Consider the following 25,306-nt stretch of genomic DNA (forward strand, 5'->3'; position numbering starts at 1 on the left):
ACACACACACACACACACACACACATCAGTACTAGTAATTTAAAATGTACATAATTTCTATTTGTTAAATGCCCAGATAGTGAGAGATAATTTTTCATTAATTTTTAAGTGAACAAATTTACATACACAATATTACTATAATTGAAATAAACTATCAACTCATACTTAAAATCTAAAAAGTTTGCTAATTAATTATTGTTTTTCCCTACTTCTGCTGTTGTTTACTCTGATTTAAATACTTTTAAGAAGAAAATTTTGGCATCCAAAGATTATTTTCTTTAAATTCTCCCTTAAGAGGTGATAAACAACCTCCTACGCATTCTGTAATCCTCTTACTGGAAAATAAAGTTATGGGAAGAAAAAACGTAAAGAGCTACTTAAAGGAGAAACCTGTCTGAAAGTCACCAGATCGTGTCTTTAGGACGGGTGAGATAAACAACAAGATATAAAGATTTATCTGATTTATGTCCAGATAATTAATCTAAAATGGGAAATATTCTTACTTTCACTCAAACTGAAAATCAGATGGATACATTTGGATTTCAGATACTTGATGAGAACTCAAACACATGATCTGGAAAATCTAAATCTGATGGACGCATAACGAGGATCATTAAAAACACAAATATCCCCTCTGATCCTGCGAGTAAATCTGTTTATTGTTCAACGTGTTCACCAAGAAAGGAGTGCTGGTCCCCCAGCTTCCTCCAGGATTACACCCCCCTCCTCCCCCCCTGCTTAGAACCGGTATAAATTCTCCAGACGCGCTGCGCTCCGCTCAGATTTTACGCACGCTGCCTGGTGTCCTGTTGCGCGCGGACAGAGCTGGGAAAGCGATTCGTCTTCTAGGTGAGAGGAAAGAGGACAGTGTCTTTATTTAAATATTACACCCGGAAGCAGGAGGACATAACGGGAGGATGCTGGTGAGCGCAGCGCCGTTCATGAAGCCGCTCCACATGCGCTCTCCGGGGCCCAGCGGCCGCCGCCACACGCTCCCGGCCAGCGAGTTCCGCTCCCTGAGCCCGGAGGACGCCATCAGCGTGTTCGAGATCGAGAGGGAAGGTAAGAGAGCTGAACAACGCTTGTATCTGAATGCGTACTCCTCTTGGCACAAATTACGCACACGCCGCCTTCCCCCTGCAGCCTTCATCTCAGTGTCCGGCGAGTGCCCCCTCCACCTGGACGAGGTGCGTCACTTCCTCACGCTGTGTCCCGAGCTGTCACTTGGCTGGTTCGAGGAGGGCCGACTGGTGGCCTTCATCATCGGCTCCCTGTGGGACCAGGAGAGGCTTAACTTGGTAAGAGAGAGCACACCTGGACCGGGGACTAATTAGCCCCATCCGGCTGAGTGGCGTGGAAAAAAGGCAAGGAGGGGTTCGAACAGATTAATTACAGAGGTTTAGGTGCTTATTTATGGAGTGGAAACACATTGGGATGATGGGTCCAAATGGTTCTGAGGCAGGCTGATAGAAGACTTCCTGAAGAAAATGTCAAATGAAGAGGACAGATCCAGACAGTTTGTTTCTGATGAGACTAACTTCATGAGGTCAAACACAAAATAAGCTGCAGCAGAATTTGAATAGTTTTACAAACTTTAAAGGGACACATAAGCCTTTTGAAAGGCATTTGTGTAAAAAAAAAAAAAAAAGAAACGGCATCTTACCTGCTGCAGATAAAGTAGCAAGGTACTATTTTATCATTATCAACATAACTGGAGAATAAAACCCACTTTTTAACGGAGTTATATAAAGTACCACAAAGTGACACTTGAGTAAAAGTACAAGTATCTTACCAAAACATTACTCTGGTAAAAGTTAAAGTCTCCTTTAGGAATATTACTTGAGTAAAAGTATCTGATATTTTTTGTACTTAAGTATYAAAAGTAAAAGTATTGATTTAAAATGAGCAGTTAGATTTTCTGTAAGGACATTTATTAGGAGGTGACCTCCCCAAAAACTGCAGAAATGACTATATTGTATTAAAATAGTTAATGTTAAATTTAGGATACAATAGTTTAGCTGTTTCAGTTTACATATATCAAGGCTGCCCAAACATTTTCTCCAAAATAAAAATCTATCATGGGGCTGCGGCCAAATGCAATTGTATAATTCATGAAATACAAATACTTCTTAAGTACAGTACTTTTACTTGAATGATTATGTCCTGCTGGAGTGTGACATGATTTGTTTGTGTACAAACTTAATAGAGTATCAGAATTTTATATATTTATACTTCTCATTCAACCACAATTAAATTCACTCTATCTAGGAGGCACAGTTTATATGGATAGTTGTATTTATTTTTTACAATAACAAGCTGGAATGAAAACAAGCAAAAATGAAACAACTTCCTGCTTATTGCCTTTTTTAAACATGTAAGGAGTTGAAAGTACAAATAATTGTGTTAAAATGTAAGAAGTAGAAGTAAAAAGTAGGCTGAAAAATAATTACTCAAGTAAAGTACAGATACCCAAAAATTCTACTTAAGTACAGTAACAAAGTATTTGTACTCAGTTACTTTACAACTCTGCTTTTTAAGTGGGTTCTGTTTCATTTAAATCTACATTTCTATTAAGTGTATCATAAACCTTTTGATTCTGCATTACCTTTGCATGAAATTTTCATAAAATTTATCTCATCATTACAGTTCAGAATCTCTCTGATTAGTAAAACTTGGTTAATTTATATATATATATTCTCTGTCCTCCAGGATGCGATGACCCTCCATAAAACCCGCGGAACCACGGTCCACATCCACGTCCTGGCCGTCCACCGGACCTTCCGCCAGCAGGGAAAAGGCTCCATCCTGATGTGGCGCTATCTGCAGTACCTCCGCTGCCTGCCCTACGTGCGCCGCGCCGTCCTAATGTGCGAGGACTTCCTGGTTCCCTTCTACCAGAAGTTGGAGTTCAAGGTGCTGGGCCCCACCGACATCACCGTGGGGCCCCTCCGCTTCATCGAGATGTCCTACCCAGTCAGGGGCCACGCCTTCATGCGTCGCAACAGTGGCTGTTGAGGCCAGAGACCTGGAGTCCTTTAGTTCACAGAACTGTGCGGAGGCAGGAAAAAGGGAGGCCGCGTGGCGTTCGTGTTCACCACTGAGGCTGAAACAGAGAAACTGAAAATGTGGAGTCTCAGACTGAAAACACGACATGATTTGTGTTTCAGAAGTGCATCGTTAACTCTGTTTAACATTTCAAAAGTTTCACATTTTGTAAATAACTCTCCAGTATCTGTACAAAGTGTTTGCCAAAGTAAACCAATGATGAAATGAAATCATGAAGACTTAATGTCAGTGTTAGCTGATTAAAACGTCATGTTAAATCAATAGGATCTGTGCTGTAAACACCTCTTTGTGTCGTACTTTAGATCCCAGTTCAATGTGACATCAAAATATTTTTGTCTTGTAGGTTGTCACCACTTTTGCCTACTCAGGTCTTAAATTGAGACTTTTATTTGTACTTTTGCTCTTGAAGTAATAAAGATTTTATTTTTCTAAACTTTCTGCTTTTATTGACAAATATTTCTTCTGGAGCTTTTGGCAGTGGCAGATCTAGGATTTTTCTGAGTAAGGGGCAATCAAGGGGCCACAATATTCAGAGGGGCCAAGTCTTTGTTCACCATCCTTGCACATAAATCCTTGGTTTTGTTAAGGTGTATAAATTTAACTGGTCACATATGTACCAACAATTGTAATGTAGTGTTATTAAAAAAGCTTAGATTATCAATGTTACAGGCATTTTTACTGTACATGGATAAAATATTCTCAAAGCATGTGAGAAAATGAAGATATTTTTTGTAAAATTGTCTTTTAAAGAAGAAAAGAAGACTTCTGTAAGATTGATTCATGTTGGACTTTACTGTTTGGCTCATTAGCGCCTCTAGTGTTTGGACATGGGACTGCACCCAAGGACAGATGAGTGATAGGACAGGAGCACTTCAGGGGGCCAATCAGATTTTAGCAGGGGCTGATGCCCCAGTGCCCTCGCTCCTAGAACTGTCCTTGGCTTTTGGGTACTTTTCAGTAGTTGTGGAAGTGATGAACCAACCTCAGAATGGAGATTAGTTAGACTAAGAATAACTTAGTCTAAGTTATTCAAGATCAACGTGGATTGTTGCCTTAAAATATCTCCAATCTCCAGAATTTCAGAGGTGTTCATGTTTGTGCTATGTTCTAAACAGGGTTGTCCAATCCTGGTTCTTCAAGGCACTATCCACTTTTTTTCACAAAACATCCCTTTAAATGACCTTATTTCCAAACCTTTCAGCTTTTGACCCACAAAATAACAGTAGCAACTGTGACCCCTGGTATTTCTGGTTGACAAACATTGGTATCAGGTCAAATAAACAAAAGCATAGTAACAATATTCATTGTGATACTTTAATCCATTTTAAATACTCTAACTACACTCTTGTAACAACAAAGGCAAAAAAAATGTTAGTCATTTTAAATGTATTTAATTCTGAAAGTCTTGTCAAGATCCCACAGTGATGTTTTGGGACCCTTCTGTGGGTCCCGACCCAAACATTTGGAACCACTGTTCTATAAGCACAATATCTCCCTTTACCCAAGAATCAAAACCAGCAGCTCCAGATCTTCAAAGATGAGAAAATGTCAGTGTTTATAGTGTATTTATTTCAAAAATCACTGCTTCAATTTGCATTATTTTCTAAAACAGAACCAACAATCATTAACTTGGCCATTTATTTAAGTTTATCTGAAACTTTTCCCTTTTTTCACCCAATAAATAAAACAAAAGTGGAACTTTTGGTCCAGACAGACACAGTGGTGTAGCTGCAGACGACAGTGCGCTGTTGTGATTCAGCTCAATCTTTCACATACATCATAGAAGGCACAGCGAGATTTCTTTTTTCATTTAAAAATCCTATTTAAACAAGTTTTCAAACAACTTGTTTTCCTGTAAATCAACCCCCCTGACAAACCCCCCGTAATCTCACTCAAGTAACTAAACACATAATCCTCCATGAAACTTTTGTGTGGCTTTTTAAGCCGCTGGTGGGGTTGCAGGGTCGAGGGGGGCACATACCAAAACACTAAATAACAACTAAAATGAAATATGTGAGAAACGTTTCTACCGTTCCAAGGGTCACATTGTCAGGGAGCGCCTAAAAACAGCAACATGGAAGGTTTATTTTCATGGCGCAAGAAAAGAAAGATGGGGTACAAAAAAAAGATACCTGAAAATACAGTACAAAACCTGATTTGATAAAGGTCTCCTAAAATAATGTTTCATAAAGTGTAGACAGTCACACCGACAAACAAAATGACACATTTAAAGGATAATAAAGTTTGCAGCAGATGAAAACAGGAATTTTTTTAAGCATTTAAAAAAAAATCAAGTCAAGTCGCTTTGGTCGGGTCGGGCCACAAAATATGTTTGGCTTTAACTCACAAAGTTTATCAAAAGCAGTTCAAACAAATACGTGGAGGCATCTCTGTGAAACGGCATAGTGTGTTTAAGGCAGCCAGTGGTTCAGATCTTAGCTGACCGCTGATCTTTTTTTTTTTTAAAGTAACCCAGCTGCGCGGTTACAGGAATACATGGGATGGTGTTAATGTTTACATGATGTGTGCATCCGTGCAATGAGAAAAAGATAAACAAACTAAACCATTTTTAAAACGGGTCTCAGTGTTTGAAGAAGCAGCAGAACAAATCGTCTTTGTAGTAGTACTGATGGGAAGCATCTGATGCCTGTTTACTGACTCACAGCTGATTAATACCTGCAGACTTAAAGGGAAAACGACTGGGGGCTGGAGGTGTTTGTGTGTTTATCGGTGAGTAAACTTCTGGATTGATTTGTTTGTCTTTGTTCTTCTAAAGGATTCTTTAAAAGACTGGTTTTAGTTGTGGAAATGATAACAATCATGATTGTCAAATACTTGAAAGCAACAGATGAACCTGGAATAATTAATTCCCCTCAGAGGTTGCAGCAGAGCAGGACGTTATCCTCCGCCTGAAGACTAGTGCACCACATCGGCAATGTCATGGTCTATGTCGTACTTCTCACAAAACTTGCTCGTGAAGGGCAGGCAGGTGAGGTGCTCCAGCCAGTGCAGGTTGATGGGGTAGATGTAAAACCAAACGATGAGCGAGGAGAACAGCCCCACGTAGGCCAGCAGGGACACGACGATGARGATGCGCTTGCGGTATTTGTCGAAGGTCCCGAAGGTGACGTAGGGCAGGATGCCGAAGGAGAGCAGAAGGCCGCTGAGGAAGCCGAAGATGTGGGCGATGTTGTCGATCCACGGCAGGAGGCCACACAGGAAGAGGAAGAAGACGATGCCCACCAGTTTGAGGAGGGCTTTCCACGGCTTTTCCARCATCTGCCAGCCTTGAATAAGCTCAACAAAGAGGCAGGCGAGGAGTCCGAACTGAGAGCCTGCTGGACCCACCTGGAGGAGAGCATGAGAAAGAGTCAAATGAAATATATTTTTCCTGTTTACAGCTGCTACAGATGAATGTTCCAGCTCCACGAGCGCACATCGTTAAACAGGAGAGTGTGTTAGCATTAGCATGTTTTAAAAAGACTGGGGACTTGTTCAACCTGTGTTTCTCAAATGGATCAACGTGAACACAAGTTTAATTAGAAGGCAGCTGTGGAAAATCAGAAAATCTGATTAATTACTTTCTGAAAYGTGTTCTCAGAACAATTTAACAAGTAAAAGAAGAGATTTCGTATTTTATGACCAATTAGTCATAAAGGTAAAACTGAGTCAGGTCTGAAAAAAGTTTTGGCTGAGTCCTCTGGGTCTGCAAGGATAACATTTATGGGTACTTTATCAATCCAGACTTAGATTCAGTGTCTTAGTTATAGATGTYTCTGGTGTTGAATGCAGTATGGGTCGTCTGAGAGGAAATGTGAGCAGATTAAGTGGCGTTAACACAGAGTTCGGAGGGTTGGCTCGGTCAAAGGCAGGTGGCTAATCTGCCAACACTTTAAACTTTGGCACCACAGAAACACCACGGCACTCCACACATGCCTCAGACACACCCACATGCCTCAGACACACACACACATGCCTCAGACACACCCACATGCCTCAGACACACACACACATGCCTCAGACACACCCACATGCCTCAGACACACACACACACATGCCTCAGACACACACACACACGAGCAGAAGTCACAGACTGTGGTGGATAAGACTGGAGCAGATGATTAAGGATGAGGGAAAGAAGGAAGAAGCATCACTGTTCACAGAAGAGCTGTACATAGATTTTAGTCTAAGTAAATGGACTGTACTGTACTTATGTAGCGCTTTTCTATCCATTCAGGACACTCAAAGCGCTTTACACTACAATCTGTGCCCTCATTTACCCATTTACACAACACTCTACAGGTCCTTCTCAAAAAATTAGCATATTGTGATAAAGTTCATTATTTTCTGTAATGCACTGATAAACATTAAACTTTCATATATTTTAGATTCATTGCCCACCAACTGAAGTAGTTCAAGCCTTTTATTGTTTTAATATTGATGATTTTGGCAAAAAAAAGTAAAGAAGAATCAAAAATCCCTCTCAAAAACTTAGCATATTTCTTCCGACCAATAAAAGAAAAGTGTTTTTAATACAAAAAAAAAGTCAACCTAATTATGTTCAGTTATGCACTCAATACTTGGTGGGGAATCCTTCTGCAGAAAAGACTGCTTCAATGTGGCGTGGCATGGAGGCAATCAGCCTGTGGCACTGCTGAGGTGTTGTGGAGGCCCAGGATGCTTCGATAGAGGCCTTAAACTCATCCAGAGTGTTGGGTCTTGTGTCTTTCAACTTTCTCTTCACAACATCCCACAGATTCTCTCTGGGGTTCTTGGCAGGCCAATTGAGCCCAGTAATACCATGGTCAGTAAACCATTTACCAGTAGTTTTGGCACTGTGAGCAGGTGCCAGGTCGTGCTGAAAAATTAAATCTTCATCTCCATAAAGTTTTTCAGCAGATGGAAGCATGAAGTGCTCCAACATCTCCTGACAGCTGCATTGACCCTGGCCTTGATAAAACACAGTGGACCAACACCAGCAGCTGACATGGCACCCCAGACCACTGACAACTGTTGTCGTTGTGCAGCGTTTTCTGCCACACTTTTTCCTTCCCACAGAGGTGCCTTGATACAGCACTCCAACTGAGACAGCTGGACGGGGGGATTCAACCGGCGACCTTCCGGTTCCAGGACGACTCCCTTAGCCACTCTGCCACAGCCGCTCCTTTCTATTTATTTATTTATTTATTTATTTATTTAACTAATTAAGTCATTTATAAGTGTGCAACACGTCACAAAACAAAGTCATTTATTAATTTTCTTGATGAAATGTGACAAAAATGTATCATTGTGCTTGTCCTATCAACTTGGAGGTTTTATTTTGAAACAAACAATTCAAAGCAGAGACAGAAACTCTGCTTTTGATGATGAAAATGATATTTCCACCTATATGTAGGTGAGTTTGAGYGGTGCAGCTTTGCCTTTTCAGACAAACAGAATGTCCTCTCCAGTTTAATTCCTCCTGGCAAGAGTCACGACTATAATCTCCCCTTGCAAGCAGCCTTTTCCCACACGAGGTTGCTAAACATGTTTTTTTAAATGAAAACAGAACACTAATGATGACTTCTTAGCATAAAATAAAACCTAAAYTTAGCATATTTTTGTCAAAATCTCAGGATGATTTTGAAAGCTCACAGCGGTCTACGTTTTTACTGAATTCAAGCATTAAATGTAATTTAAATCCTTGGTGTTAGGGTCAATTTGGACAAAAATATACAATATTCAATTGAGGCTAATTGAGAAGTTGCAAAAACTGCAATTTTTTACTTAAAATTTTTATAGTAATTCTAATAAATTGAACATAAACTAAAAAGGATGAAGTTGAAAGTTGGATTGTAAATCAAAAATTTTCCTCAGAAAACTCATATATCCCACAATACTGGTAAATATTCTTATACTCTGATTCTGCAATAGATAAAAGTTGCAAAACAATCCTACAATATCCGACTATAAAGACAACATACTTGTGAAAAATTAAAGTGAAGGATTAGAGTCAAAACTCTGAACTCATAATCGGACTTTCTCTTCACTTTTATCTGATATTATTTTGTTCTTATAGAATATTTAAGTTCTGKTTGGGTTTTTGTTCACTCAAGAGTTCAGCTCCATGAAAAGAAGTTGGGAAAGTCAAATCTTGTGTTGCACAAACAAATCACATYATTGTGCCCCATTAAATATTTTGTCCAACCCTTTCAGTAATAAAGTCAAGCTGCTTTACCATCACAGCCTTTAGAGCCACYTCAGCCGGGAGAATTACTCATCCTAAGTGTTGCTGTTTGGGTCATTTTTCTATAAGCCATGAAGGCTCCATGACTTCACACCCACTCAATAATCCTCTTAAAGCAACTCTTTAAGTGGATTGACCRCCGCGTGTCGTGCACTGCATGTGTTTCCTGGGGTTATTTCTGGTAAAGGAAGTGAGATGGTCACTGATGAGAAGTGGAAGGTGACATTTCAGTCCCCAACGTCACTTTTCTAGAATTATCTGTGAAAAGGAACTTCACACGCCAAGTAAAGTTTCTAACTGATTTATACAGATTTGCTGACGATACATTAATACAGTTACTGTCATCATTGAATACTAAAGAGCTCTGTCCATTAAAAAACATGAAATGAGTTGTGTTTATGAGCACATGTAGACCAGAGGAATCACCAGACTATTTGGATTTGTGTTACAATTGTCTTTGCTTAAACAAAAAAATAAAAAATAAAATAATCCCATTCCCTAAGCGTCGAGGCAACGGCTGTTGTTAACTCGCACAGTGGTATTAGGTTAATCTCCTAAAGAGGAAAGTGGGCTTTAAACGACACAAAGCACAAAACAGACCTGTCAGTAAAATCTAGGTAATCCGGACACGTTTTCCCACGGGATCAATGATTTAAAGCACTAAAAAAATAAATAAATGAAAGAAATTGTTAATATCTGTAAAACTCACTGAGATGTTGTCATTTAAATTACGCAAAACTGACTTTTTTTTTAGCTTTATATCATGTTATAATGTCATTCCCTTATCAAAAATACACCCAGAGTGTTGCTTTGACTCATTCATGCATGTTTGCTAAACCAGAGGTTCTCAAATTGGGGTCCCAGGACCCCCAGGGGTCCACGAGAGGTATCTTGGGGGTCCTCAAAAACTGTCACTAAACTGTTAATCTGGTTTTATTTTTAAAAATGAATGGAGAACAATGAACCAATAAAACAAACATAATAAACTTAATAAAAATATATCTTCCCATGGCATTTAGGGGTTGAAATGACGACAAATTATCTTTTAAAACAGCATGGGGTTTATGAGGGGGTCTCTGGAATTTTTTCGCCCTTGTAAGGGGTCCCCAGACACAAATGGCTTGAGAACCCCTGTGCTAAATGCTTGCTGGTACAAAGCTCCACCTATTTACATAAAGCTCCTCCCTAGTGCTCAGTCTGCAGCCGAGGTTCCGCCCCACGCAGCACACTTTTCTAAATCATTGTTGTGAAGACGTGCTGAAGTGGGAGTGTCAGAAACGGCAGGAGGTTCTTAAAGAGACAGAGGCCAATTTCAAGGTGTTTAGATAGACTATGACGCAAATTCAATTTTATGTTTGATATAAGCAGCATTTTCATAACAAATGAAGGTAACAGTTACTTGATTTTGGTATAGAATTGAACTATGTGCCTGTAAAAAAACACAATACCTCCCGTTTAAGGTTGATTAGCTCTTAAATTGGTTTGATTCCAAGAGTTAACCACTGGAGTTCTGTTGAAATCCATCCAGTGCTTCATGACATTTGGACAAATTTTGCTAACAAATAAACAGGAATGACTCCAATAAGTAATGCTAACGTTTTAAAGATTTCACACAATCTGCTTTACACTCCAGGTATGTCTTGAGGATGATGCTCAGCTACTACCACACCAGTTTACTTGGATCTCTTAATGATTCACTCTCCAGTAGCCCTCAAGTTTAAAGCACCTCATTAGAGTAAAATAACTCCARGCAGCTATTAAACAGCTAAATGTGTGCACGTGCATGTWCGAATCCCTTCCCAATGGGAGCTCACCTCAGCTCTGTAGGGCAGGAAAAGGGCCGAGGCCAGGTTACCGGTGATTCCACTGAGGATGTAAATGAGAGAGATGCGAACCCAACCTGCCAGCTTCTCCAGGTCTCTCAGTATGGTCATCTGGAACACCACTGACACCACACAGTGAAAGAGCCTGAACACACACAAACACACACACACACACACACAGAGGGTGACAAACCTGTGCTGTTGGCCTTTCACTCACTGTGTTGAATCAAATATGGGTTTTCACACAGCAGTAAGCTGCTTTGGGCTGTTTGCTGGCTGATTTTAAGAAGGTAAACYTGAGGGATTTCCCTTGTGCCCTGTATTAGCCCAAAGCATTTCACTGTTCACGTGAGTAAACCGTTCAGATATTTCATTTGGTGTGAATCCATCAGAATTTATTCAACTGTGACGACCAATTATTCACAGCAAATTATTCATGTGGCTTATAGCACGTGTCAAACTCAAGGTCCTCGGGCCAAATGTGGCCCGCCACAGAATTCTATGTGGCCAATGAGAGATTTATTTATCTATCTATCTATCCATCTATCTATCCATCCTTTTGAGAACCACTTCTTTACAAACATGACCTGGCATGGCAACATGAGCTTCAAAGATATATTAAGTGTATTCTGCTTTGAGGCTAGCGTTGACCATACAGTAAATCTCCCATAATGCATGTTGATTATTTTACTGCAAAATGACAGCATCCCACCACTAGGTGGAGGTGTGCATGGTTCAAAAGTAGCCGCAGCTGTAGAAATTCAGTGTAAAATTTCAATTTTYCTGCATTTTCGCCGGTTGCTTTTGCTGTAGTTGTACTGGGAAGTGGGAATTTACCACTTACATGTCATAAATTTAAACTGGAACGCCTCTCCAGTGGGAATACTCTGTTGCAAAGTGGGAGAGTTCAGAATTCAAGACAGCAGCTACCACAACTTAACAGTGAGTATAACTGTCTTACTTTTACTTCAAATAGTATTTCTGTATTATTTATTTCACATGTAGTCAGTCATACACATAGTACTTCTCAGTGTTTATAAGAGAACGTGTTAAAACACTGTTTCTATGTAGGAAACACCACATAGAGCTCAGCTATTGTTTGTTAGCAGTGATTATCAGTAGCAATGAGATGAGGAATATGATGTTTTAGTAAAAGTTAATTACAGCTGGCCGTTTGAGAGCAACCATTAAGCTYRTGTGGCCCTCRGTGAAAACTGAAAYRTTTTCATGGTTCAGTTGGGCAATTGAAAGACGTTTGACCTAACTGAAACATCTTGTTCTTAGATAAAGGCTTTAACACTAAATAAAAAATAAACAGATCTGTAAATAAAAGCCTCGATTAGGTTTGACCAAAATGCTTAATGTCATCATGAGTCTTGATTAGTGACTTCACAGAGCTCAGCTACAGATTTTAACCCGTCGACTGCTCTCTAAACGGTTCCACTGTGAACCTAACATCAGCACTGTGTTTAGTCAAATAACTCTTCAGTTCATTATAAACAATCAGCTCTAAAAYAATCAGAGCAAAGAGAAACTCAACACGCTGCACTGTGATAATCCACTCTGATAACATTTGGACAACACAGACGTCTTCGCTGAGAAGGATTCATAAGAACTGACTTAATTTTTTTAACACAGAGACATTTACAGGATTCATTCATCATGGATTTGTAGACCGCTGGTAGTCTGTTTGTGTTCCTACCCAGCRTGGAGGAGGAGGGACAGCCACAGTCTGTAAAACTGATCGGGAACATCAGGGTTCAGGAAAGGCAGCAAGCCGCACACATCATCCAGACAGTGGACCTGCATCAGAATACTGTGCTCAGTAATATGCTACAACACCAAAACACACAAACACACACATATATTACCTGTGAGCARAGCGTGGCCTCCTCGTGGAAGTAACCGTGCATGAAAGAGCAATACTCTCTGGTTGTGATCTCACATCTACACAGCAGGAACAGAACAAAAGAAAATCGGTATTTACTGCAACCTGAGAGCGACACGACAGCCGAGGAGGCACGTGATCAAAAGAGATGTCTGCAAATTATTCCCACCTGCCCTTAGTTCCTATGCAGCAGGGTCTCCCCTTGATTTGACAGTCCATGTGTCTGTAGCCAGTGTAGTTCCAGTCTTTTGGATACGTGCAGACCTGCCACAGGAGAAGTGATGAGCAGCGTAACCCTCACACACACCTATACAAATATCTACTTTGTTTAATTAAAAAATGAGGAAGAAGTCTCACCGGCCACTTGGTGATGTCGTCAGGCCACGTATGAGGCTCTGCAGAGGCCGGCTCCTCACACACTCTGTTCACACGAAGGAAGGYGTCAGTTTCAATGGACACGATGCTTTACCAACTTCAAAATACTGCAAGTGTGCAGCGTTTCTGTGAAACGGTAAAGTTTCACTGCAACCAGGCGGAACGAGCGCATCTCACCTGGGGTCCTGATGACAGACGGAGCCAGAAGACCTGAGGATGTCCACGTGTTCATTTTCCCACTTCATGAAGGTGGCCAGGGTCTCCTGCATGAAGTTATTGGAAAATTACCCAGAGAATCATTCTTCAGCAAACAGGATCACAGGGTAGGTTCAGTTTTATTTTTTTATTTGTTGTGTGTTTTATTCTACATACCGAGCAGTCATCTCTGAGGGTCTGCACGCAGCCGGAGTTGTCGTTCTGAATGCAGCAACCCGAGTCTCTTTCCAGGTCTCTGGCTTTCTGGATCAGGTTGACGATCTGTTTGTCCTGACGCATGCAGGGGGAGAACTTTGCCCCTAAGTGGATCAGATCCTCCTGGAAGTTAAAAGAAAAGAAAAAAAAACATCAAGACAAAAAAATACCTATGTCCTGATGGATAAAATATAAAGTCAGTTTTATTACAGTCATCTCATGGTGTTTTATGACCCAGAGTGAAATCCCAACCCCATATTTGATTAAAAAAATCAAGAAAAAGTCCTCAGTTTGTGAGTAAATGTGACTTGGCCAAATCTTAAATCATTCTTTATGCAATAGAATAAAGCTGTTTCATTGTTTTCAGTATCAAAATCAACTTTAGATATTGATTACATAAAACAAACCCATGATCTTGYATGTTTTGGTTTTTAATTTACTATAACCAGCCATTACTAGTCATAAATCTGCATGAGAGGATGATAATATCTGAGGGAAACAGCTGTCTCTACATGACAGGATGTGATCCAGTACAATTCAAAATAAAAACTGTAGGTTTTGATGAGCATCTTGTATCCATGTTAACCACTTATTTCAGCAGAATACTGTGAGCAAGTTTCAGGTTATTTTAACTGAAGAGTAAAAAAATATGTAAGGTAATACAGCAGCTGCACTGAGAGCTGCAGGAAACTCACGGAGCTYGGACCGATCCAGAAGTTCTCCTGTTGGACAAACTTGACACTTTCATAAATGCCTTTGTTCCTCAGCACCTGCAGAGGGCGACAGAGCAGCACAATTACTCACATACACACTTGATTAATAAGAAACATGAAAAACCTTTGAAAACATTGATAGGACAGGAAATCCTACACATTGTTGAACAACACACTTTAGTATTTATCCAGATCTACTGTGAGAACAAACTTTCAAAGTCAGAGTTTCACTCACCAGTTCAGTTTTGGAGTTTTGTGAAAAACCTACAGGAGCAAAACCATACGTGCCACAGGCCAGCAGTGTGATGAGTACATGAACAAACGTAATCCAGTAGGTAAAGTAGGGCCTGAAACCACAAAACAGAGAAAAATCACAGTACATCACTGGTGAAGAAGCAGCCATTACATGCAGCAACTCAGCTTTCTATAGTATTCTCTTTAAACAGTGTATTGTGTAAAAGTGGGAGTAAAGTATTGCAAAATAAAGGGGGTGTAATTATGCTGGCTACTGTTTACACTCAAAAAGAGCTGCATCCTGGAGAAACTTCAGAGGAGACATCAAGGACTGAAAGGCTGGTGCTAAAAGACACAAAAAGGGAGGAGGAAGGTGGAACTGAGGGCCACTTTTAGACTAAAAGGTTTTCTATTTTTATTCACAAGTGGTGTAACCCTGACCACGGGATCGAGATTGCACCAAAGACATCGAACTCCCGGCAACAAGCAACAGACCGTATTACCTGCTCAGGGATTTCTCAGCAGCAATTGCTATCGTTGTTTACATTCCTGTGTTGCACAATCTGAGACAGCTTGTGATGTTAAACAGCACCTGCCTATGAAGAGACTTTAACCACAGTGTCCAACACACTGCTCATGTTCACACAGTTTGTTAACAATGAGAAAGAGTCACTGTATTTTGATAGAAAAGGACTAAATTAGAGCCCATTTTCTTTCAGAGGACAGAGGTGTACAGCTGGACAACAAGCTGGACTCGTCCTTCCACATGAAGACAACCTACATTTCTGAAGTCTTAACTGTGGACTGTAACAGTCAATGGCTTTTTTTTAACAGTGAGGGTCAGGGTGTTTGCATGTCAGATAAATAAAAAAATAATAATTAATCAAATCAAATAGAAAAGATGCATCTTTAGATTAACACACAACTAGACTGAGCAGGCGGCTGAAGGAATCCTGAACAGAAAAGATGAGCTAAAGGCAGGGGCAGACTGGGGAGAAAAAGAGGCCCGGGAGTTCCTAACAGACTGGCCCACTTTCAACTACCGGGTTTAAGTAACTCAGACTTGAACATGATTTAGTTTAAACATTAACATTTTCAAATAAATCATTTGTTTGAGATCTACAGTGTGCACCAGTGAAGCTAAAGGCATGTCTTTGGTCTGTGGGATGAAACTGGAGTACTGGGGGGAAATTCATGCAGAGGGAGAACATGTAAACACCACCCAGAAAGGCAGGTTGGGATTTGACCCAGCAACCATTTTGCTGAGAAACAACAGCTCTAGATCAGAGAGACAGACAGGGAGTTACTGTACATGTGGTCCATAAGTCCAGTTCACAGCTGGCCGGGCTCTGAGCTGATCAGCTGACTGACAAAGCGTCCATAAATGAGGAGTAGGGAGTGAGAACCAGTTGGACTAGAGTCACTTTAACGCCGCAAAGACTGAGCGCCGCGCACCCTTTAAATAGTTTGTTCGTCACGCTTTTGCTCTCCTATTTACATTTCACGTGTTAGAAAGTGTACTGCCACGTGTCCTTTTGGAGAAATCTACAACAAAGTAAGCACCAAATATAAACATCTCCACCGCTGGCGAGGGTGTGAGCTCGCCCTTTGCGAGTACCCAAAGCAAGACTATAAACTAACTCAGCCTTTATAGAGGCATCGTGGCACCGTAAAACAAGTGCGCACTGCGGTGACCATGGGGCTGAGTGAGGCAGCACCTCTACGGGCCMAACCACCCATAACACATCGGCCCACAGGGAAAACCCCCGTTAGACTTGTATGCCAGTCCACCCCTGGCTAAAGGCTAGTTGGACTGCAGAAACCCTGTWAAATTTCTGAAACTTTGGGCTGTTTCAAAAAATGCAGCAAATCCACTTTAGTCTCAGCTTTTAGCTCATCAAACTGGTCRGAACTGAACTCTATTTCTCCACACAAAGAGCTCCAACAGCAGATAAGATAATTATTGTTTGCAACATTTCACAAAACCCCCACTTCAAAAGACGTAAAGTTTAAGAGTGTGTTTACCCATCAGTCAGTCTGTGTGACCAGCTGTTAGTTCTCCTGACCTGTGGCTGTGGAAGTCATCCAGCTGCTTCTGGATGTTGCTGCTGAGGCTGCGGCGGTAGTTCCGGTTCAACCACTTCCCCACAACTCCCATTCCGTACTGACGCTTGTGTTTGTCAAAYGCAAAGTGCTTCACTTGGGAGGCGATGCGGCGACCACGGCGAGGGTGGGKTTTTTCAGGCGCCTTGGAGGGCGTCTTGGGAGTCAGAGACACGTCCTTACTGRGGAGATAAATAGAGCCCAGTGGCAGAAAGCATGAAATAACTAAATATTCTGATAGAAACAGCGAATTAAAGAAGCTGTAACGCGATGTTTACTCACAGGCTGGGGAATTTCTGATCCGGCTGCGCAGACGGAGCGATGGAGGCAGACAAAGGAGGTGATTCAAAAACATCATCGGCCATAGAGTACATCTCATCATGGACATCACCCTGCACAGAGAAGGTGGACAGAAAGTAAAACACCAARAGCAGTTTTTGTRTGAYTGCAGACTGAAAGATTGGAGCAAAAGAAAGAAGYTGAAGTTGGAAGCTGATGCCAAAGCACCAACGGAGCGGCTGCTGACCTTGCTAAAGAACAATGACACTGATGCRTCTGCAGAGTCCACCGTGTCCTCGTCCATCCAGCTGGGCCTCACAAAGCTCCTCCGAGGGAAACTGCGACCCACCTGCGAGCCCGCCAAACCACTGCGACCCTGGACAACAACCCCCCCAAACACAAAACACAAGGGGATTGGACACGAGCAGTAAAGTTTTTTATCTGAATGCTCATTTTGAATTGTCATTTTTCCAAATATTTCTTGCAATCTCTCTACTTCTGCAAACTTTGTGCCATTTTAATCATTCATAACAGAAAATGTTCAGCTCTGATGAGTGCCAACTTTTTTTTTCATTTTAAACTACTTAACTTTATTTACAAATATTTCCTCCCATAGAAATACACTGATATCTCTTTATTTCCCTCAGGAATGTTTGTTTTTATGGTTAATGGTTTATAGTTAATAATATTTAATAGCTTCATCTGTACCATTTTATATTCTTTTAACCATTTATACTGCAAAACATTTGGCTCTATCAGGAATAGTGCGCAGTGACTTTACTTTGTGGATTGTTTAACTTTTAAAATAAAATAAAAAATCTTTCCCCATAAGAGTGCCTTAAAAACATTGTTCTTTAAAATCTACTTCAGCATATTTGCTCAATTTTTGTCTTTAGTTACTGTCTTGCTAATTTAATCAGATTTGAGCTTCTGTGCTGCATTTATTTTTTATTTTTTAGTTTGACTCATTCTTCAACAAATTCCAGCAAAGTCGTCAGAAACTATGCAATTTCTCTTGTTTTTAATCCTATAGCTCATATCATAAAGCAGCATCTTTGGTTTGGGAGTGATTTTCCTGAACTAAATAAAGTTCTGTCACATCTGCCAACCTGGTTCATCTTCCTACATCAGTGTTTTGATTTCCAGCTCACCCGCAGCAGGTTGGACGCAGCTCTGATGCTCATGCGTGCGACAGACTCCCTCTTTCGTGGGGGCAGGCGGGTGTACCCTGAGCGCTGGCTGGTGAAGGAGCTGAGTGAGGTGACCCCTGGTGTGGCGGGAAAACCCAGGGCAGTGTGAGGTGTCCTGGGGGAGCGACTGTCCATCTCATCTGGGCAACGGAAAGCTCGACCCCTGGCCAGGGGRTCTACAATCTGAAGACAGAGTAGGGTCAAACTGATGGAAGCGCCTTATACCACCGACACCCAAGGACATGGTAATAATTGGACTCTTACTTTGGGAAACTTGGGGGCGGCTGGTGAATCCAGACCCTGGTCGAAGCTCAAGGCTGACTCGGGCTCTCTGTATTGGGCCTTGAGCTTGCCGTAGCGCTGGCTGCAGTGGCGCAAGCTCTTCCTGTGCCATACCTGCTGCTTCGTCTCACAGTCTTCACCAACTCCAAACCACTCGGCTGCATTCCTACAGCAATACAGAGTTCAGACAACTTAAATTAGGCCCAAATGCTACTTACACAGCATGAGTTTTAACAGTATTAAAGATTAGTTTTATTATTTGATGCATTTTGAATCCTCAAACACGGTGAATTATTAAATATTATTACAAAGCATTAAATGTCTTTAAGTTTTCTGTCTGAGAGCTTGATGATGAATTTCTGTTCCTCAAAATGACGGATTGAACTTCATTCAACCACAAATTAGGCAACATCAGGAAGAGAAAGCAGATGCAGCTGTARCTTACTTGCGAATGCTCTGTGAAAGAGACGTTTGTCTACCAAACTTCCCCCTTCTGTCTCTGGCTGTGTTTCCTCCATCTCCATTCAGGCTCTCAGATGTGGAACCGGTTGCTTGACCGCTTACGGTCTTCTTCAGGGACGGTCGAAGAGGCTTTTACCACAAGGGAAGAGAGTCGAGAATCAGTCAAAACATAAAAATATTTTTTCCTACTGAAGCAAACCACTCAAGAGATTACAGCTAAAGAAGTGTAGATATTTTTATGTTTTAACACATTTGATGGTTATTTATTCTTAAGTACCATATATTCTAACATATGTTTTCTTATTTACACCGTACTCACTGASTCTTGTTTACACTTGTGAGAGATGTTGTTGCCAATAATAAGCTCCAACACATGCACGAGTTCACACTACATTTGCACATTAATTGCACCACTTTAGGAAGTAGTTTAACGGTAGCAAGCTGGCCTCAACTCATTACAGAGCACTTTGTGTAGCCGAGAGCCACAGCTTGGGTTCTGAACTCAGGGGCCCAGCAAGGAAAATGCTCTGTCTCGTATTCACTAACTGCTGGACAGCATTTTTTTTCACCTGAACTCAAAGGTCAGAAAAATACAACACAACCACAATAATGAGTGTTTAACTGCACCATGTTTATTTATGTCTGTCACCACATGTTTGAACTTTGAATTTCAAGAGCTACAGAATGGAAAACATGTAATTAACACATTTAAAAAGTTGAATGAACTTTATAAATGAATTACTTTTATTATTAGCAGCTTTCTCACAAGTGCATTTTGTACCAACGTTATTGTTAGGAGGGATTTCTCATGGTTTCAACTCTTTTGATGAATAAATACATTTTGAAACAAACACTACTAAACTTCTTTTGAGCCCCTTTATTCTGTTTTTTTTTTCATCCAAACATAAATATTAAAGTATATACCTTTTTATGTTAGGTTATTGTACCATCCTCCTCAAAAATATCATTAATACAGAATCCATCATATTTAAAGCTTTGCGTGGTAATTTCAAACACCTACCATTAACTTATGACTTTTATATTAAACCTACAAGTTTAAAGACTTTAAGGTTTGTTTTCTCCTATTTTTGACATCGCTTTTTGTTGACTCCAGTTTGTTTCACACATCTACATTTATTAAATTGTGTTTAGCTGGTCTTCTCAATAACTCATTGATTTTAGATGTAAGTTAAACTCTACGAGATGACTGAGACAAATCAAGTCACAGCTATAATAAAAACAGATCTGTTGGACTTTATTTGAAACTTTTTAAAAGCTTCACCTTCACAGACTGAATTGTAAAGAACGGCACAGGAAACAGCAACCTGGTTGAGATAAATCGTCCGATTTACCCGTTTGTCGTGATCAATGGACGTCATGTCCTCGGGCGGAGGGATGGCGATGACGAGGCTGGGGGGCTTCTTGCTCTTTAGACGACTATCTGTTTGGGATCCATTTGGAGGAGGCTCCTCCCCTTCCTGTGAGTCCATCCTGTCAAAGTGCTGCAGAGAGAGAAACATTTCAAGGTTAGAAATAAATGTATTTGCAGCTGTAAACATACACACACATTTCGGACAGCATAAAAATTACAAGAAATAATGCAAAACTTCAAGTTTTTACCACATCAATGTGTTTTATTCACCACTTTTTATTTAAAAAAACTTGGCACCATATGTAGAACTGAATAAATTTAATTTTGATATTAGTTTAAGGCTTAAGGGGCTGTATTTATTAGCAAAAAAATCCAGTGGGTTTATATGACATTACATATAATCCAATACGGATTAGTAAAATTCACATTTAAATCCAATACATTGAATTAAATCCAAACATAATACAATGTGGCATCAACATTAGGCAGCAGCTTCTCACAATCCTGCGAGGAAAAGCAGGTATGTAAAATATGTGAAGATACACAGACGGATGAATATAAAAACTATTTAATATCATCACGAAATTAAAAATAATAAAAGAAAACCTGTGTAGCTCCTCATATTCTAAATTAAAAAGTGACAGACCAGCTGTTTAACTGGGGATTTGTGACATCAGACGGCATCAGATGACAAAAAAATCCATAATGCTGGTGTTGGTCACGCGTGGCCAGTAATCAATATCTTTTTACGTCTTTTCTTTTAAAACAGTGTTGAATTCACTGTAACTAACTCTGTGCAAAATTGATTCAGCAGTGCAGCTTCTTCATGCAAACTGTAGGTCCAAATGTATGTTTGATAATCTTATTTTTTTCCAGGATTATTGTAGTCAAAACCATCAATTCTTACTATTAGTAATAATTAAAGTCAAGTTATTTAAACTGTGTCACATGAACATATACTGTTCCCATTGAACATCACAAATAATATAGTTTGAGTTATTATAAGTGACTTTAATGTAATTAGGCTTGTTAATCTGTTTACAGAGTGACTGAATAATAATAAACTTACTTCTCATAGACAGTAACCWATCAAATCCAGCAGTGGAGCAAACAGAAAGTCTATTCCTGGAGCTCAGACTGCATCGTGGCATTAACAGTATTTTCAGAAAAATCCAAACCAAGGCAGACACGAAGCCCTGAGATCACAAACCCGGGCCAAAACATCCATTACATTCTTGAAAGCCTTCGGTGTCGTCCCGGAGTTGTGGTTTCTAAAAATCGATGCAGGCCAGGGTGCCTGCGACAGAGTCGGCAGCGGAGTGGAAATCTGACACCGGTTCAGTTAATAGCATGGCTTCCACCACAGAGCTGAGGAATGGTTACACGAGGGCTGACCATATTGTCCCCGACACTTCTGACCCCAAAGACACAGCTTTTAACCCCCCCAGCATCAGTGTACATTTTATATCTACGAGGATCATTTTCAATTAGACCTGTTGAATAATTTAATGTTGGGAGGGTTGCTTGATTTGAGTTTTCTAGAGACAGGGAGACGACTGAACCCAGTTTGTGGTTCAGACGAGCAGCGGACAGAGGCTGAACACCCCCCCCCACCCTAACCCTCCACTTAGATAATGAAATAGCAAAGAATTTGGCTAATGGACAGAGCGCTCAAGTGGCAGAAAGACTGCTGCGGACCACGGTTCATCAATTTAAACACCCCAGAGGCTTTATTTAGGCTCCACACAGAGAAACCTATAGGATACATACTGTAAACTGCATTTCCTAGTGATCTCTTGGCAGCTAAACATATACATTTAGAACAAARCGTAAGTCAATTTGTGTTTGGTAGGTTATTTCTTTGTTGTAACGATGCTTCTTGGAAATAAATCTTATATATGAGGCACCTGATGGGCAGCATTTGAAACCAGAAGCTCAAAAAAAGAGTCAACAGCAAAATAAGCCGTTTGGCAGAGATTTGGCTCATTTTTCAGGTGTGCAACCCACAGACTCAGCTCTACTGCTCATCCCACAAATGCATGTTCCTCACAAATGTGGCACCGTTTAAAAATGGAAATTGACAAGCTTTCCAACAGTAATAAGATTTATTGCCAAAAAGAAATAATCTACAAACACAAATTTACTTATTTTTTGTGCTGAGTTTGAAAAGTATAAAAAGATAAGGCCACAATCTTAGAGCAAAGCATTGATCTCAAATTATGTTGAGACATCTTACACTGACATTTTCTGAATGTTTTTAATTAACCCTAAAAGTGCAGGCATTAAATCCAACTTCTGAAGCCATATCTTCATTTAAAACAAAACAAAGTTGTATATATGTTTGTTACTTCCTGTCTATACTACTGTAAACTCATGTATGTTAGTTTAGTTAAAGGGGCAATATCATGTAAAATCAACTTTGAGTTTTATATCATGTTATAATGTTATACTCTCATAAAAAACATGCCCAAAGCCTTGCTTTGACTCATTCATGCATGTTAGGCAGCCAAGCTGAGGATCAAAACGACAGGTGGGGACCAGAAACGYCYYTGGGACGTGTCTTTAAGCCGAACTTCCTCATRGCAGAGYGCACCCCCTTCCCACACACCCCGCCCATGACTCCTGCAGGCTCTCGGGTGAAAGTGAAAGTGAAACCTAACTGTCTGCTGAGCCCAATTTTAAGGCGTTTAGAAGAGGAAGTGATGAGAAAATAAGTTTATTTTCTATTTAAACATAAAAAACAGCATTTTAATAACAGCTAAAGGTGACATATATACTTTATTATGGTATAGTATTTAAATATATGCCTGAGAAACACATAATATTGCCCCTTTAAGGCCATCTCTGCATCCAATTACAAATTGTCCAAAAGACAGCTCGTCTCCTGATGGTACAAATACAGACATAACCACAGTTTAACCCCTTTTATATGCATATACAATAAAAGTGAGAGTGCTGTTAATAAAGTCTTTAAAGAAATGTGATTTTTGAGGAGTTACAGTTCAGACACCGTGTTGTAAAATGAGCTGAGTGCAATCGTCTCAGATTCAGTGTTGCCTTGACAACAGAAACAAAAAAAAAGTGAGTAAAAGGTTGAAGTTGGCCTCCTATAAAAAAAACAATAAAAGACTGTAAGGATTACGTTTCACTGAAGCACAAAAGACTAAATAAAAACACACTTAATCCCTAACTGCTGGGTTCAAATCTGTCTTCAACTTTTCTGATGCCTTTTCTCAGTGTTACAGGATCAACACGCGTGTCCAGGCCTGCAGAGAAAAAATCAAATCTAGATCCCTTTAATCCTCGTACCAATCTTAATGATTTAAAACGAGCAATGAATTACCCTAATCTGATGCATCCTTTCTTATAAAGCGCATAACTGGACATTAAAGTTATTGAAAATCAATACWGATCGTGTTTGACTTTTCAGTGACCCTAACAGGAAAACATTTGTTCAAACCGTCTCTCAAGCAACTATCAGTGCATCAAAGAACAACCAACCACAGAGAAAACTCATCTTTGTGCTCCCCTGATCTCACCTAAATGTTACYGTGCGCTCTTAATAATTAGCACGTCTGCACGGACGAGTGTTCTCACATCTTTGTGGGATGTGATGTYGAGGTTTTTATCCATGGTTCAGTCTCTTCCTGCAGGGAGGGGTCTGACCACAAAATGTGTCAGTTTCTTTATGATAATAAAGCCTTAATATTCCTGAAAATCAGACAACACACTTGATTTTGTTCATCTAGCTGAACAGTTCAAACAAGGATTTCTTTAGAATAAGGAGGAAAAATATTCTGCTTCAGTTTCAACCATGTCTTTCCAGCTTATTAAATGAATATAAAGTGAGACATTTGAATAGTGCATGCCTGTAAAAACTCCACAATCGTTCACTGTATGCACCTTATTGTTAAATTATTATGTGGAGGATAAAAGCATAAGATTACAAATTTTCTAAGAATATTTATTAAAATAACAAAATCCAATAAGAATCAAGATGATGTCTTTTCTGAGGCAACAAATGTCTTCCATTCGCTGTGTATTTTTGGCATTGTTCACACATCTAAACCAAGGGAATAGAATCAACACTATCCGCCTTCACAGCAGTAAACAACACACTCCTCGTCTTACTGCTTACTGTGCGGAGAAAGAAAAAAAAAAACAGGGCTTTGTGGACCGKGTTGTTGTGGCTGCCAAGTTCAGTCCTTTTGTCTACTTTCCATTTTAGGCATCGACTCGGCCACAAAGCTCTCTGTTAGTCGAGATGGGTTCACGCTCACTTCACAGGTGAAACTGGATAGCTGCRGGGTTGAGTCCTGAAAAATAAGCCTGAAAACTGCTGCAAACAAATGGGGACAAAGAGGAAATGAATGAAGAAGGATTTGAAAGCAGACTGTAATGAATATTTATCATCAGACAGTTGAGCAAACCTTTTTGTCCACCATTTAGCTACAGCGGGTCACAAAAGTATCCCCCCACCCTCTTGGGAATTCTCTCCATTCTGTTGTAGATTCAGTTTATATTCCACCCTGAAATATAAACTGAATTTTGGACGTCAGTATATTCCCATCTAAACTATCAGGGCTATCTTTGGCCTCCTGGTTGTTTCTCTAAGTTTTGATGGACAACCCTCGCTTGGCAGCTTTGCTCAAGGTGAAATCTCTGCATTTTCTAAAAACAGATTTGATGGAGCAGAATATGGATTTTTATTTATTTGCTTTGTGCTTCACAACACTCTAAACTGTGTGGAGGGTCTTCATGCAGTCTCTTGCCTGTTGGTTGCTTTTACTACAAGGATGGGCAACTGATGGCCCATGGGTAACATCCGGCCCGAGGGTGACTTCCGTGCGGCCAGCCAATAAACCCCAACCCACAATAATAA

The 25,306-nt window shown here is 40.3% G+C and overlaps 2 protein-coding genes across 3 annotated transcripts in view; one reads left to right on the top strand and one right to left on the bottom strand.

The window, feature by feature from the left end:
- The first annotated feature begins 6 nt into the window (after nucleotides 1-6).
- On the top strand, nucleotides 7-3,499 carry aanat1 (arylalkylamine N-acetyltransferase 1). The gene is made up of 3 exons (XM_014010159.1): nucleotides 7-1,062; nucleotides 1,144-1,298; nucleotides 2,710-3,499. Exons 1-3 carry the CDS (start codon nucleotides 918-920, stop codon nucleotides 3,013-3,015), a joined length of 606 nt encoding a protein of 201 aa, XP_013865613.1. The 5' UTR covers nucleotides 7-917; the 3' UTR covers nucleotides 3,016-3,499.
- Nucleotides 3,500-4,440: 941 nt separating this feature from the next.
- The window catches only part of LOC106518762 (inactive rhomboid protein 2), a 25,121-nt gene continuing 4,255 nt past the window's right edge, over nucleotides 4,441-25,306 (bottom strand). Inside the window, exons 1-18 of one of the 2 annotated variants that reach the window (XM_014010161.1) lie at nucleotides 21,494-21,671; nucleotides 20,405-20,554; nucleotides 19,036-19,181; nucleotides 18,573-18,756; nucleotides 18,270-18,491; nucleotides 17,366-17,494; nucleotides 17,122-17,231; nucleotides 16,803-17,021; nucleotides 14,738-14,849; nucleotides 14,485-14,559; nucleotides 13,751-13,912; nucleotides 13,556-13,641; nucleotides 13,361-13,424; nucleotides 13,173-13,267; nucleotides 12,987-13,062; nucleotides 12,818-12,918; nucleotides 11,107-11,260; nucleotides 4,441-6,414 (exon numbers count right to left, since the gene is read on the bottom strand). In XM_014010161.1, the coding sequence (XP_013865615.1) occupies nucleotides 5,983-6,414; nucleotides 11,107-11,260; nucleotides 12,818-12,918; nucleotides 12,987-13,062; nucleotides 13,173-13,267; nucleotides 13,361-13,424; nucleotides 13,556-13,641; nucleotides 13,751-13,912; nucleotides 14,485-14,559; nucleotides 14,738-14,849; nucleotides 16,803-17,021; nucleotides 17,122-17,231; nucleotides 17,366-17,494; nucleotides 18,270-18,491; nucleotides 18,573-18,756; nucleotides 19,036-19,181; nucleotides 20,405-20,542 (2,505 nt within the window). In that variant the 5' untranslated portion in view covers nucleotides 20,543-20,554; nucleotides 21,494-21,671 and the 3' untranslated portion in view covers nucleotides 4,441-5,982. Of the gene's footprint in view, nucleotides 6,415-11,106; nucleotides 11,261-12,817; nucleotides 12,919-12,986; nucleotides 13,063-13,172; nucleotides 13,268-13,360; nucleotides 13,425-13,555; nucleotides 13,642-13,750; nucleotides 13,913-14,484; nucleotides 14,560-14,737; nucleotides 14,850-16,802; nucleotides 17,022-17,121; nucleotides 17,232-17,365; nucleotides 17,495-18,269; nucleotides 18,492-18,572; nucleotides 18,757-19,035; nucleotides 19,182-20,404; nucleotides 20,555-21,493; nucleotides 21,672-25,306 lie in introns of those variants that run through there. The other variant, XM_014010160.1, reaches the window with a different exon arrangement.

The sequence above is a fragment of the Austrofundulus limnaeus genome, unplaced genomic scaffold (assembly GCF_001266775.1).
Source record: "Austrofundulus limnaeus strain Quisiro unplaced genomic scaffold, Austrofundulus_limnaeus-1.0 Scaffold66, whole genome shotgun sequence".
Lineage (NCBI taxonomy): Eukaryota > Metazoa > Chordata > Actinopteri > Cyprinodontiformes > Rivulidae > Austrofundulus > Austrofundulus limnaeus.